The following is a 14,575-nucleotide window of genomic DNA, read 5'->3' on the forward strand; positions in this document are numbered from 1 at the left end:
TTGCCGGTTAACATTCATAAAAGTAAGTGACCTGTAGTGATCTGTCTGTAACGTGACCAAATCTGTTCCTAAAATGGTGCGGATGTGCACATTCATACCTTTATTAGGGACTAGACCTTCTCAGGAACTAGACAAGCTGTGTGTGTGTACATCTGGGTCAGCAATTGGTGCACCTTAAAGTAGTGTAACATGTTCATCAGAAGGGGTGTCCACAAACATGGACATATAGTGTATCTGTAGTCATTTACAATGAGAGGTGAATAGCATGCGAAGTCACGTAAACCATTTCATTTTGAATGTATAGCAGTATATTTACAAATAATACTGTGATTATATTGTTAATCATGATTTATGAGAACATGATCATGATCAATTCATGATCATTTTTGTTGAAATTAACAGTATCAATCTAATCTAATGAGCATTGTTTTTAAGTTGATGGTAAAATGCTTTTGGAGCAAATTGTTTGGTGAATGCTGTCAAAGTTGCCTGGGAAACTGAAGCATACACAAGTACTGGTAAGTCTGGTAAGAACCAGAGAATAAACTCATATAAACCCCTTGACTCATTTGATCATGCGTTCTTTTGTAATCAGCCCATTTCAGATGTTTGGAGGTTTCTCAGAAAGAAAAGCTGCTGATTGCATTTGTGAAGACTCTAAGCTTTCACAATAACGTAGTGATGATGAAACACACTCATAAGATCCACCTCTAAAAAAAGGTATATGGGGATTGGTGGGGGGGGGGGGGGGGGTGTTTTCAAGTACAGCAGAGTGTGGGGGGCTACTGAACATTAAAGCTCCTCATAAGCAATAGTCTGTCTCAGAAGGTCATTCTCAATCGAATGCACTGCAGATTCATGGACAGCACAGCAGTCAGTCTGTGCTGTCCATGAATCTGCTTGCGCGCCTGAAAGAGTAAATGCTCTAAAAAGCAAAAGAAACTGGCAATGGAAAAATGCTCCTAATTGTTTTAGCGATGTGCCCATATAGTGTGGAAAAAAGCAAGGGTGTGGCCAAGTAATGCAGATGAACACCTCCTATAACTGAACACTTGCAGAATGTCCGGGGAGCAAGAATTTGCGCATAGTATCCTGGGGCCAATTATTTGCATGAATTGGATACAACCTGACAGTTTTCCTTCATCTGCACATAAAGAGCCTCCTCATATACATACTGTAATTCTGTTTCCGTAAGAAACCATTGCGGACTACATCTCAGGGCCCACTGAGTGTGTGAGCGCTGAGACCTGAGCATCTCGTGGATATCAACAGTTCCTGAACAGCACTAACCAACTGCATTAGTTAATCCAAAAAGGAAAACATAATTAGTGCTGTTTAATTGGGTTTGGATTTAGTGCAGCGCAGTGTATGAAACACTGAATATTAATAGTAATAATAGCAGTGATTTTTTAACATGGCACTGCTAGCACATTCCAACTGTACCAACTTATTAAACACTGCAGTTTGTATCATGTCTTTAGGTATCGCAACATCCGATTCTGGATATATTGGCAACCCCTACCATAATTTCTCTTAACACCCAAACCCAAACTCCCACATCCTGAATGATGACCCATTCCTCAGCTCTGTTACAGCAGAAGATACGTATTGGTGAGCACTACTTCATTCATGCTGACATAATGACAACCCACATTTAAACTCCTATGCTGTATGCAGTTTGTATACGGACTCCTTAAGGCCACAAATGCATGTGTATGCTAACCGAATTTCAAGGATTCAATGAACAGACAGCAAAGTGCACTCACACAGACACGCAAATCTTTACTGTATGACATGAAAAGCAGTGCAAGCATAAAACGAATTGTTCTATGAATAATAAAGAAACATAAAAACTAGAAACTGGACACCACAGCACACTGAAGCATTACGTAAAATCACTATTCGGTCAGTAAGAGATGCGGTGGACAGACTACTAAAGAAAACATCAACAGAAACGTCTGACTGGGCAGACATTCCATTCTCCCTTATCCCTCATTCCTGATTTGATAAACTTTTGACTGCATGACCTTAGCTGAGGAACATGGACTCGTTTCTGCTCTGTTAACTCTGGTCAACAAATTCCTCAAACTCTTTGACGTGCAAAACTCCTCGGCACACTCTATATTCCCTCCGAGCCAGGCCTCCATGGATGTAAAGCTACAGGAACGCCAGTAAAACACATTTGACACTTCACTGACCTAAAAAAAAAAATAGCAGCCATTAAAGAGGGCAGCATGTGTCCAACCTCTATCCACTTTAAGGACAGCCAACGTCCAATCTAAAAGGTATTATTAAAAATAGCATGCTAGTAAACACTAGCTTATCACCCATCCACTTCCAGACTAATATGGAACATGATGCAGAGTGTGCCCCAACATGTTTAAGGCAAAGCCACCGACACGTGACTGTTTTATATCCAGGAGTGACAGAGCGTGACCTTATCAAGTCAAAATATTAAATGGAAGACATGTTTTATGAACTTGACACCAAATAATTGTCAACAAAAGGACAGTTAGAAAAGTCTCCACGGATGTCTTCACCCAATGGTTCAAGCCAACGGTTCCAATGACTGAGTAATTGACCCCCTGTCTAATGCTTAAAGGAATGGTCCACATAAAACTCTCATATTTACTCAATTAACCCCTTACTCCTAACACGGTCAACTGGCCAAGACATGTCTGGTGTCTGAGGTTAGGTTGGCTGCTTTAGCTTTGCATAGGAGCTAGAAAACACAGCTAAAAAAATTCATGAAAGTCATTAAAAACCTTTTCAGTGACTTTTTAGATTAAAAAGCCTCAGAGCTCCAGCTACGGACACATGTTTAGTGTCTTGTGAATGTCTGATGTTTGTAGTATGTGGAAAATGAGCTTATGTAAATGTGATTTCTGGTGAAACACTTCTTTAAAGAAACAGCTAGTGTTTGTGGTAATGCAGTGGGCAGGGGCAGTGGTGGGTTGTGGGTTCGATTCCCGGGCTCAGCAAGCTGCCACTGTTGGGCCCTTGAGCAAGGCCCTTTACCCTCTCTGCTCCCCGGGCGCTGGAGTTGGCTGCCCACCGCTCTGGGTGTGTGTGTGTGTACTCACTGCCCCTAACGTGTGTGTGTGTGTGTGTGTGAGTGTGTGTTCACTACCAGATGGGTTAAATGCGGAGGACACATTTCGCTGTACAGTGTACGTGCACCTCTTACCTTTAATGATAGCTACTGAATTCTGAACACCCAGCGCGTACACTAGTGGCTCAGTGACTGACCGAAATCCTTCCTAATAACTTTACAAGCTAAAGCTTGCTGTGTACTTGCTTAATGCTTAACAGAATAGCGCACTTTGTTTACAGAGTGAGTGAGGCCAAATCTTTACAGGCACATTTCTTTATGCTATGTTGGGGTGAACCGGTGACCATGAGCTGCTACATGGCCTGGCTCAGCCAGGGAAGGGCTCGCGTTTTCTCCCTCATGCTCTTATTTGCAGATCTCTGGAACCCTGCGAATGTTACAGTTTTTTGCCAACATCATTTCTTTGTACAGCAACCTCGGCCACACCAACACCCTACATGTCATAAGCTGTATCTGAGACGAGGAGCAGGACTGGGTTCTTGTCCACAAGCAGCCACAATTTCAGCTAGGCCACACACTTCCCCTAGGGCTTGGTATAATGTGAAAGACCTCAATTTTGCTTTATTTATATATTTTTATTTTATTTTATTTTTTTTTATTTTTTTTTGGGGGGGGGGTGTCTCCCTTTTCTCTGTTTTTTGTTGTTTTGTGCCTGCTCTGCTGGCAGTACCCCTCAGTATCTTCATTAATATCTTCATATCGTTGTATATTTAACTAGACAGCCCTTGTGCTGTGGAGGGAAGTAGTTCAGGAGGAAAGGCTGAGAGAGAGGCTGAGGCTGTTTAAGGAAAAATAACAACAATAGGGCTGCACTGCTCATTTGGGCTCTACCCTTACACCCTCAATACACATGACAGTAGCTTTCACAGCCTCACTGTGATCAAAAATAAGGCAAAGCTCAAATATAATAAACCCAGCCTGCGTCTAAAGTAAAACAAGCCATGTTACAGGGGCAGGGCCAGCCTCCAGTAACACAAAAAGGGAATTGCGGATCCCAAAAGCCGACTCTCAGCACATTACCTACACATGATCTGTAGGCTACTGCGACTACGTCCACTTTTGGAGCTTGTAGGGCTAATAGTGGAAAGGCGTGCACACTAAATAATGTGTGAGATTAAATAAGAGAAGAAATGAGCTGGTTTTAATAGGGGGGTTCTTTTTCATCGAAACTGAGAAAGGAAAGGAAAAGACTGGTACATACCATAGCATTCCTGTCTCCCTTCCTTCAGTCCTTTCTCTCCCTCTCTCTCTCCGGGCTGCTCGGCTCGGCTCTGCTCGGCTCTGCTCGGCTCTGCTCGGCTCAGCAGCGAAGCCACAGCACAGCACAGCAAGGCAAGGCAAGGCAGCAGCGTTTAGCCCCAACCGGCTCAAGAAACACACGGATAAAGACGAAAAATAAAAGAGTGCTCCCGTAGTCCCTGTACTTTCAATATCTCCGTTTTCGGTTGCTGTCCGTTTTAAGAAAAAAAGTAATTCTTCCTCCAATCACCATTCCGTTAAAAAAGTTTGCTCCTCGATCTGCTGGACGTGTTCCTCTTATTACTGACGAGAAACAGAAAGACAATGCAGGCGCAGGACACAGCTCCCAATGTCTGGATCTCAAGCCGTATTTTCTGCTTGGAAAGAAAGAAAGAAAGAAAGGAGGGGGGCGTTGGGGAAAAAAGAAAGCCCTGTATCGCTGTGTCTTCCCCTGGGTTCACCACGTTGTTTTTGGCCACTTATTATTTCCTTTGTTTGTGCCCAAACATCCGGAGTTGTCCGTGTCTACCGGAGCTTTAGCGGCTGGAAGATGCACTAATGTCATCTGACCAAAGCTAAGTGCGATTTTCTTCCTCAGCGAAAAACGTTTTCGACACCACGGACGGTCAGAAAAATCCCTGACGGTGTGTGTGTGGATGTGTGTGTGTGTGTAAGTGCGTTTTTTCAGCTTCCCAATAATGGCGGCTCTTCTCCCGTTCCCAGCCTCTCCTCCCTTTACTCCGGGAGAGCAGAGCAGAGCTCTACAGCGCCTGAACCAACACACACACACACACACACACACACACACACACACACACACAAAGCACACCATTACACTACACACATCCTAGTGAGTGATCCCACAATACTAAAAATGATCAATTGCATTTGATCACCTACTACTTATATACAATAGTAGACCTATAATATATATATATATATATATATATATATATATATATATATATATATATATATATATATAAAATAAAATCTATATCCATTGAAGTTAATATGATTTTCCCTCCTCTTAGAAAGTTGGCATTTTGGAGAAACAAGGTTTCTGCATCATAGCAAAGCTATATGTGTGTGTGTATATATATATATATATATATATATATATATATATATGTCTATATATATGTCTAGTGGGAATTCATTATGAGCACAGCCCCTGAGTGTGTAAAGGATCACGCTGAGTTCTTAATATCGCTGTACATTTCAACACTGGATAGTGTTTCACTCCATTACTGTGACATTTAGTCCAGCTTCATTAACAGCGGAAAGCAAAGCCTACGCCAGCAAGCATTGTTTGCTTTCTGCTTTTCTAATGAAGCCATAAAAGGGACACTGTCCCTCAGGCACTGGTGCTTATGAGAGTCACATTTGACAATTTATATGCATTAAAGAGCCCAAAAAATGTGTTGTTCTGGACACTTTGAGAAAATGATTACGCAATCTTGGCCCAGTGAATATGCCAGATCTACTGTTTCTTTAATTGACCTAAAAATGACCCACAACTGATTACTGTACATCTGCTCGTGTAGGTACAACAATTATCATTGTCATCAACAACAATTTTTAAAGGATCCTGGTGTAAAGGTAGATCTGACATTTATTAGATTTAATAATTAGATATTAGATGGGTAGGCAGATGAATGGGTGGGTTTTTGGATAGATACATAGATAGACAGATAGATAGATAGACAGACAGACATAATCAATACAGAATACAATCAATAAAACAGATCTGTCTGACTAAACATTACATTACCAGCTCAATAAAAGGCCAACTAGTAAGACACAGTCACAGGAGCAGGAGCTGAGACTCAGATGTGAATTATGGGAACAGTATGAGTCACGCAGATTTCTGAGATCACACGCATCAAGAACTGAAAACCAGATCCTACAAAAACACCACTGCCCCAAAAACAAGACGTTATGAGCGGCTGCTGCTTCTACCTCATGTTTGCAGCTAAAATATTTCTTAGTCCCAAGAGCCCCTGCATTCTTCTCTCTCACAGTTGTGCAATCAGAAACCTCAACTCCCCATCTAACAACACTCTCCAGGCTGTCTGGACAATGCCCAGCAGTAAATAGGATAATCTCTCCACCTGCAAACATTCTTAGGTACTGACTGGGGGGGTATGTATTTATTTATTATTATTTTTATCATCCTTATTTCTGCTTTTCTTTTTTCCTGTTCTTTGTCTGTGTATATGTGTGTGTATACATGGACGTGAAGAAAAAAAAAAAAGAAATTACATCACCAGCTCAGTAAATGCGGGCTATAAATAATACTTAACTCACACAACAACAAAATTATATGATTGCAAGTCTTATTTTTTTGTTAGTTATTTTTTATTTATTTATTTTGACTCATGACAAACACCGATTTTCACACTGACGGAATCCTGTGCATTTCCTTCAAGCCCACACACTCCGTGTACATCGAAAAAGAAAAAAAAAAGCAAATTTGCATAATTTTAATAGTAATTTTTAAAATACTACATTACGCTCACTACATCAATCAAATCAACGCTTTTAAATGTTCACCACATAAAAATAACATTAAAACATTTTATACAGAAATGAAAACCTCTCACATGATCCAACGTAACCTCTGCGTCATTATGTTTTAACGCGCACACACCGATACAAGACGGTACTTGTAGTTCACAATCGGAGCCTTCCGCCTTTATGGCTGGGCGATGACTGATTTAAAAAACTACATTACCCATGATTCAAAGGCGCCTCAGGCCTGCAGCGTCGTAGCCCTAGCTATAGCAAGTTAGCGGTAGAGGAGCAGCCCATAGAGGTCTTCCTATTTTAATTATATGTTTGTGTTCCGATGTTCCCAGAGCTTCATTAGACAGATTTATTCCGTGATTTAGACTTAGTACAAATTCAGCACATCTACAGCAACATGGTGAGTTTGATTTGGGGCTTCTGTGTTTCGTAGCTAGTGTTTAATAGTCGGATGTCTGTTATTAGCTGGTGCTAATCTTTCGTAGCGAGGTGCTGAATCAGATAAAATACATTCACACGCTTTCTGCAGCACGAATACCTGCCATTTATCTACATTAACCATTAATGTATCGCTGATTATGTTGCTGTGGTTTAATAATGGCGACAGCTTCCGTTAGGGCACAGGAAAGTTAGCTAGCTAGCTCGATAAACGTAAGATAACGTTAGCTGTACATAATGCACATTTACTGTGGCTTCACTTACAGTGTTGACCCAGCATGTTCTCCAGGAGTTTCTGCTTTAATAGCTTTAGCTGTCTCTATATTGTGTATGTATTTGAATGTCTGTAAATAATGTGTAGAGCTGCATCGTCTGTATGGTGATATCTATCTATGTAGCTATCTATCTATATAGCTGTATGCTTATTGCTTATATACTGTCTATATTGTATATTATCTTTAAATGATCTGTACAGGACACTGTCTGTTTGATGCTGTACTAGTAGAGAGATGCCAACGGCCGGAAACCTTGTATGTGTCTTACATACTTGGCAAATACATCTGATTCTAATATTCTTCAGGATATTCTGCATTGTGTTCAGAGTTTAGTTGAGGAATACAAGGTGACATTTCAAGGCTGAACAGACAAATCTGTACTGGAAAGAAATCCTTCTTTTGTTTTATCCGTAACAAAAAGCTTTCTGCAGAAATATTTGTGTAGTTCTGGAAACAAATGTAGTATGGATAGTAATATTATGTGAGAATAATTCTGTGCTGTTTTTAACCTTTTATAATATTCCTGCTGCACTGTTTTATATCGTTTTATAATAATCTACATGATTTATATTAAAAAGTTTTTTTTTTTTGTAAAAAGCAACTGTTCAGTTTGGAACAGTGGTTAGATGGTTTAATGCCTGGTTAAATGCCTGGTTTAATGCCTGGTTTAATGCCTGGTTAAATGCCTGGTTAAATGCCTGGTTAAATGGTGGAAAACGTGTAAATGCTTCCTCAAATGTTTTACAAAATGATGATATATTACACTAAAAGGGTTATGCAGCATGATCAGTTTTAGTACTGTATAAGTGCATTTCTAAATTAATTGTTGAAATATACTATAGTGCTGAGGTGTTGCTATGAGTTGTTTATCATCAAGATATAAATCTGAATTCAGGTAAATCCAAAGGAATACTTTTTTGCCTTGCCTGGGTAGTGGTTTGATGTGTTTTTTGAAAAGGCACCTAAATGACCTGCACAAAAGCCCTGCAAGTTAAACTGGTTAATGTCCTGTCCTCTTTGCAGATCCGCTTTATTCTCATCCAGAACCGAGCAGGGAAGACCCGACTGGCCAAGTGGTACATGCAGTTTGATGATGATGAGAAACAGAAGCTTATTGAGGAGGTGCACGCTGTGGTCACTGTCCGTGATGCCAAGCACACCAACTTTGTAGAGGTAAACAGATCTCCTGTTAACAGCCCAGAGACGCTTTCCCTCTCAATGTCTTTCTGCCGCTCCACTAAGAACGATTAATATATGTTAAGTACCTTCTGTACTACAATGCAGGAGGAACCTTCGCTTATTAACTGCCCTACATGTCTAGAAATATCCTGACAACCCCTCCTGGTAGTCACTTCACCTATTGCTGAAACAGGGGTTATCAACATAGAACAACATTGCCAGTAGAATGGCATGCTCTGAAGCTGTTGCACACGAGTCTAAATTCACTGAATCCAGTGCCAAATATTGGTTAGAGGATTATATTATATATATTAAGTCATCCAGCATTGGGCTGTGGAGCAGTGGAGCGTTGTTCTCTGGGCCAGTGGAGTTTCATCCAACTTTTAGGATGTGTTCGATTGCAGTGGTGGTTGTGCTCCAGAAGTCATTCGTCCAACATGAGAACTTCAGTAAAGTTAAAGCAAGCACATGTTCACAGCAATGCTCGGTCATCTAGTGCAAAACTTTCCCAGAAGAGCAGCAGCAAAGGGGGTCAAACTTCCTGTTGATACACATAATTTCAGGAGTGCTGAATTAGCAGGTATCTACAAACATGATGTACATTGATGTCCTGAGTGTATGTGTAAATGTGTTTGGAGTGAGGGTCTCATAATCTCTTATGTTTCTCTGCTCTACAGTTCAGAAATTTCAAGATCATCTACAGACGGTATGCTGGTTTGTACTTCTGTATTTGTGTGGATGTGACTGACAATAACTTGGCTTACCTGGAGGGCATTCATAACTTTGTGGAGGTAACTGTTACATTTCTTCATCATCTTCACCTCTTTTTTTTATCACTTCTGACAGTTTTAATACTTGCATCTGACATTCTGTCTGTTTATACATCATTTAATGAGAGAAAGTTATTCATTTTCTAATCTAGGCTCCAGAAATTAAAATTGTTTGCTGAAATCTCATTTTGTATGAGACATAAGTCCAGGAATATGGCGGGGGAATCAGTCCAGTAACCAAATAAGCAGCTAATTAAAGAGTGTAAAGTGTACATGAGCATTGCCTCTAGATATTAGATAAACAGTTGATATTCTACAATTCATATAAGTTGGCTTTATCCCATTTTACACTAGCAGGGTCTATTTACTGGTGTCCAGTGCTGTATGAGGGACAGGCGGAATGTGGTGGTGAGAGATTCCAGTGCTTAGCAGTTCAAGAGCACTGTGACCTGGAATGCTGGGACTTCCTCTGTCCAGCACTGTACACAGCCCCCCATCCCCACCCCACCCCCATATCAGCTTAGTCAAGCTCTACACATGCTAAATATCATTGTATAAAGGAAGTGAGTGTACAGTCCTGTGTTGCTCGTTGCTCATAAGAGGTCATGAGCTATTTGTTACCATCATGTTTGGCTGAGAAGAACCTTTAACCTAGATTCTAGTTAAGTGCACAAATGTGTAGTTATACGAGCCATCAGTGCAGCATTTAGATTTGTATTAGTTATTATAAATTATTTAAAGGGGTTAATTGCCAATTTTCTGCATGCATGCTTTACTTTCTATTAGAAACTGCTGGGTAATAATTTATATCCTTCGCATTTGTGGTATGAAAGCCCATTGAGGTACTCTGGTATGTAAGTTAGTTATTGTAATTTCTGCAGTTTTCTGGCATTTTAGCTTTCTGTAATGTCTGCCTAGGTCGTTTTGAGCTGCTTGTACAGTGCTGTGCAGAAGTTTTATGCAGCAAAGCACATTATTAAAACCATTTATGTCTGCAGTAGAAGGATGTTTGCTTGTAAAACTAGCAACAAGAACTTTCATTTTGAAGAAAGTAGTTGGGATCATGTGTGAGCTAATTGGAAGAACGAAGCTTGGTTCCAGGTTTCTCTTGGAAGCCTCCAGCCAGTACATGGATTTGTTCAGTTCCATGACCAGCTCACCTGATTTACCTGATCATTAAGCACTGATTTACCAAACCAGGTGTTGAATGATCACTATAAATAATACTAGACTCTCATGAGGGGAGCTTTAAAGATGTTTTAATGAACAGTGCAATAAACACTGGGCCTAAAACCTTTGCACAGTACTGTATGGCTAGTGAATTGGCTTCTCCCCATCCCTGGACTCAAGATTTAAGTTCTCAACTTTAGTTCTCAGAACGTGGAGCATAAATCACCTGCAAGTCATCTAAATGCTTTATTCTCTCTCTTCCTGCAGGTTTTGAACGAGTATTTCCACAATGTGTGTGAGTTAGATTTGGTCTTCAATTTCTATAAGGTAAGTGCAACGTATTTGTGGAATTGTCAGCGGTCATATAGCTTTTACCAGATTGACGTTAAGAGAAATTCATGGCTGATAATAGAAAATAATAGATATGGTGCGGAGGAATAAATCTAAGATAGGCACGTAGAGTTTCAGTACTATGGCAACAGGTATTTGATGTATAATTACAACAATCAGACAATTAACAGAGCATTGCTTCAGCATGGGGGAGGTTTCCTTTAAGGAAATATATAAGCAATTAAGAGTTGCCTCTTTATAATTGTCTCCAGCTTCTCTGTTGCTAATTGCCTGATGTATTTTTAAATCCGCCTACTGAAAGAACCTTAACAAAGTTGCGCCCACACTCGAGCTGCAACAGCAGCATTCTTTGTTAACTTCTTTAAAGGAACAAGAAAAAGAAAACAATGTGGGGAAATCAACTCATTTACGCAGAATTACCATTTCCACGTCTATGATCTACTCTGCAGAGATCACTCACTGTTCCTGATATTATGAGCTTCTAATGAAGTGTCTGGTAATAAAAATGCCCTGGTTTAATGGTATTGTCTATCATTTGTGCTGTTGGTGTACACTATACACCATGTCCAAATGTTTGTGGACACCCCACCTAATGAATGCATACATACTTTAAGTTTAGAGTCTTATGCACACACACAGCTTGTCTAGTCCCAGCAGAGAAGTACTGCCAATAGAATAGGACTCTCTGAAACAAACATAAACATGAACCTATTGGCATCATGCCTAACACCAGGCTTGGGCTAGAGGGGTATAAATTCCCCTAGCTTTGAGCAGTGGAATTGTGTTCTCTGGAATGATGGTGCTGCATCCAATATTTTTGGACTGAGATGGGGACCAGACCTCACTAAAGCTCTTGTTGCTGTAGTGATACTATTACTACAGCAAAACCAGAATAAACTTTTTTATTATTGTTAAAATACCCTTGATTTTGGAAGGAACAGTGATTGAGCAGGTGTCCCAATACTTTTGCCCATATAGTGTATGCCTGACCTGTTTCCGTTGAGTTTCTTCCAGGGCATATGTATAGCTATTGATGATTTACACACACTCACTTGTTCACTCTGCTGTTGTGTCTCAGGTGTACACCGTGGTGGATGAGATGTTCCTGGCTGGAGAGATACGAGAAACCAGCCAAACGAAGGTCCTCAAGCAGCTCCTCATGCTGCAGTCGCTAGAATAGAGACGTTGCTGGAGTGCAGCCATACGTCACCCTCGGAGCAGGCTCTTCCTTCTCCAGCTGAAAGCCAGTCATGTTGTTTTTGTGTATGGATATTGTCGATTTAAATATGTATACTAACATTTCAAGCTATGCTATGTAAGATTTTAAGATTTTGAGCATGTAGAAATGTCTTAATCCAAGACGGGATGGATGGAAGTTGAATCAACTGCTTAATTCTGTATGTGGCACCTATGCTCTGTACTGCCCTGTGACATGGTCTGGTCTGGTCTAACCAAGAAACGTTCTGTAGAATTACAGAAAGTAAGACTTCCAGCAGTCCCTGTAAATACATTTTACATGCATCAAATCTGAACAAAATCGTACATAGTGTATCTTTTACATTTTTTGAATTCATGCTGATGGGTCAAAAAATGGTGCTAGCCATTTTGCCCACTTTTTCTTTAATGAATTTCAGGGTGGACACGTGCTTTTGTGGGGCCTCTGTGGTTTAATATTGTCTCAATATTCCCTTCCCCCCCGGCTGTATTCTGTTATAGAACAGTTGCAACTTACCTTTTTATTGACACTAAAGCAGCAACTCAATGAACAGAAACCACCTCAGCACTGGAAATGTGATAATCTGTCTCAACTAATTGAAATCTACACTACTCCCACTGTAGGTCCTTTTTCTAAGGCCATACCATTAGCTGATCAGCCATACCATTAGTACCACTGACGGGTGAAGTGAAAAATAAAAATAGACAAGAATAAGGATCTGAGCCACTTTGACGAGAGCCAGACTGTGATGGCTTGACGACTGGGTCAGAACATCTTCAAAACATCAGCCAGGTCTTGTGGGCGTTTTCAGGTATGCAGCGGTCAGTTCATCCCACAAGTGGTTCAAGGAAGAACAACTGGTGAAGCGGCAACAGGTTCATGGGCATTAATGCGATCTGTGGTCACCCCACCTTACAACTTATGGGACTTGCAGAATCTTCTGCTAACATATGGGTGCCAGATACCACAGGGCACCTTCAGAGGTCGTTTGTAGTCTGCTTTGAATGCTCAGATGTGCTCTGATGGCCCTAGGAGTACCTACTCGATATTAGGCACTAATGTTATGGCTGATTGGTGTGTATCTTATACAGATGAAGGCCCATAGTAGGTGTTGTTCCACCAAAGACAATGTGCAGGTTTTTTTCTTTAGTAGACAAAAGTCATTCCTTTTTTATTTTTTATTTTTTTTTATCCTAATCACCACATTTAGCAGACTCTCACAGTAAGCCAGTCAGTACTACAGTGAATGGTTTTTGTATCGTGTATAGATCCATTATATATAAATATAGATATATCATATGTTTTAGGTCAGATTGTACGAAACGGCTTCATTCCAGAAGGCAAACAGCTCTGTCTTTGCTCCCTTAATACTGCCAGCCTAAGCCTACTGTCCTGACATTAGCACACTGGCTATATGAACGTCTAACAGGCCTTGAAGAAGTCCAGTTATTACCAGTCACTGTGGTGTGTTGGCTGTGTTAACAAAGGCAGGCGCTGATGCAGAGCTTGTTTAGCCGGCAAGGCCGAACAGATCTTACGGCCCTCAAAGGAGAAATACACGACAAAAGACTTCGTTTACTTTTATCTCCAACTTTTGTGGCACTGCTCCCTGTATTAGGGGTTCCATAGCAACCACTCTGCTCAGCCTTGAATCTCCTTGGACTGGTTTTCTGGATACTGATTAAGCTTAGCCCTAAAGAGAGAGTGATCCTTGAGTATGTGTGGCCACGGACTAGGTTTACTCTGCATCTGAAACTGGTCCTTTTAAGCATCAGTTTCATAAAGTATCAGATTCCTGGTCTTATCTTTTGTATTTTTAATTGTCCTTTTCATTGTTTGCCTTTTGTCTGAAATGTCCTGTTATGCACTTGTCCTTGTGAGATGGCAGATTGAAGGAAATGCATTTCCCCTCGCTGTATTCGTATCAGTATGTAAACCCACAAACATGAAACGAAGAAATAAAAGTACTATAGTTATATGCAGTTGAGTTCTCTTTTCTGGCTCCAAGGTATCCATGTAATTCATTTAATTCAATTAAGCTGCACATGATGAATGATTTGTGTTGAGAATATGCAATGTGCTCTCACAGGGAAAGCCACAGTGAGGACGTTGAGCTAAAGCTCTGTTGTACCGCACCGCCATCTAGTGGCAAAAGGGGGCAGTTACACCCCCAATCAATAAAGCAATCTAGCCGGTGCTTAAAGAGGAGGAACGGTCACTCAGTTAATTCTGTCTTATTTAAAAGAATCCCCTCGTGACCTGTAAATGAAGGCAGAAATGACCCTTTCACCTGTGT

General features: G+C 40.6%; 2 protein-coding genes across 2 annotated transcripts in view; one reads left to right on the top strand and one right to left on the bottom strand.

Moving 5' to 3' along the window:
* Nucleotides 1-5,079, bottom strand: part of arhgap35a (Rho GTPase activating protein 35a) — a 96,583-nt gene extending 91,504 nt beyond the window's left edge. The window contains exon 1 of the mRNA XM_072691693.1: nt 4,314-5,079. The gene's annotated coding sequence lies outside the window, so the exon portion shown is untranslated. The remainder of the gene's footprint in view (nt 1-4,313) is intronic.
* Nucleotides 5,080-7,100: 2,021 nt separating this feature from the next.
* ap2s1 (adaptor related protein complex 2 subunit sigma 1) lies at nt 7,101-14,261 on the top strand. Its single transcript, XM_072691685.1, has 5 exons — nt 7,101-7,280; nt 8,617-8,766; nt 9,450-9,563; nt 10,980-11,039; nt 12,142-14,261. The coding sequence occupies exons 1-5, from the start codon at nt 7,278-7,280 to the stop codon at nt 12,241-12,243; spliced, it is 429 nt and encodes a 142-aa protein (XP_072547786.1). The 5' UTR covers nt 7,101-7,277; the 3' UTR covers nt 12,244-14,261.
* Nucleotides 14,262-14,575: the final 314 nt, after the last annotated feature.

Source organism: Salminus brasiliensis, chromosome 11 (assembly GCF_030463535.1).
Source record: "Salminus brasiliensis chromosome 11, fSalBra1.hap2, whole genome shotgun sequence".
Lineage (NCBI taxonomy): Eukaryota > Metazoa > Chordata > Actinopteri > Characiformes > Bryconidae > Salminus > Salminus brasiliensis.

What these genes read in the sequence shown, in the direction of transcription:
- ap2s1 (XM_072691685.1), top strand. An exon ending in GCATTCATAACTTTGTGGAG is followed by an intron (nt 9,564 to 10,979) that starts GTAACTGTTACA and finishes CTCTTCCTGCAG; the next exon opens with GTTTTGAACGAGTATTTCCA. An exon ending in TGGTCTTCAATTTCTATAAG is followed by an intron (nt 11,040 to 12,141) that starts GTAAGTGCAACG and finishes GTTGTGTCTCAG; the next exon opens with GTGTACACCGTGGTGGATGA.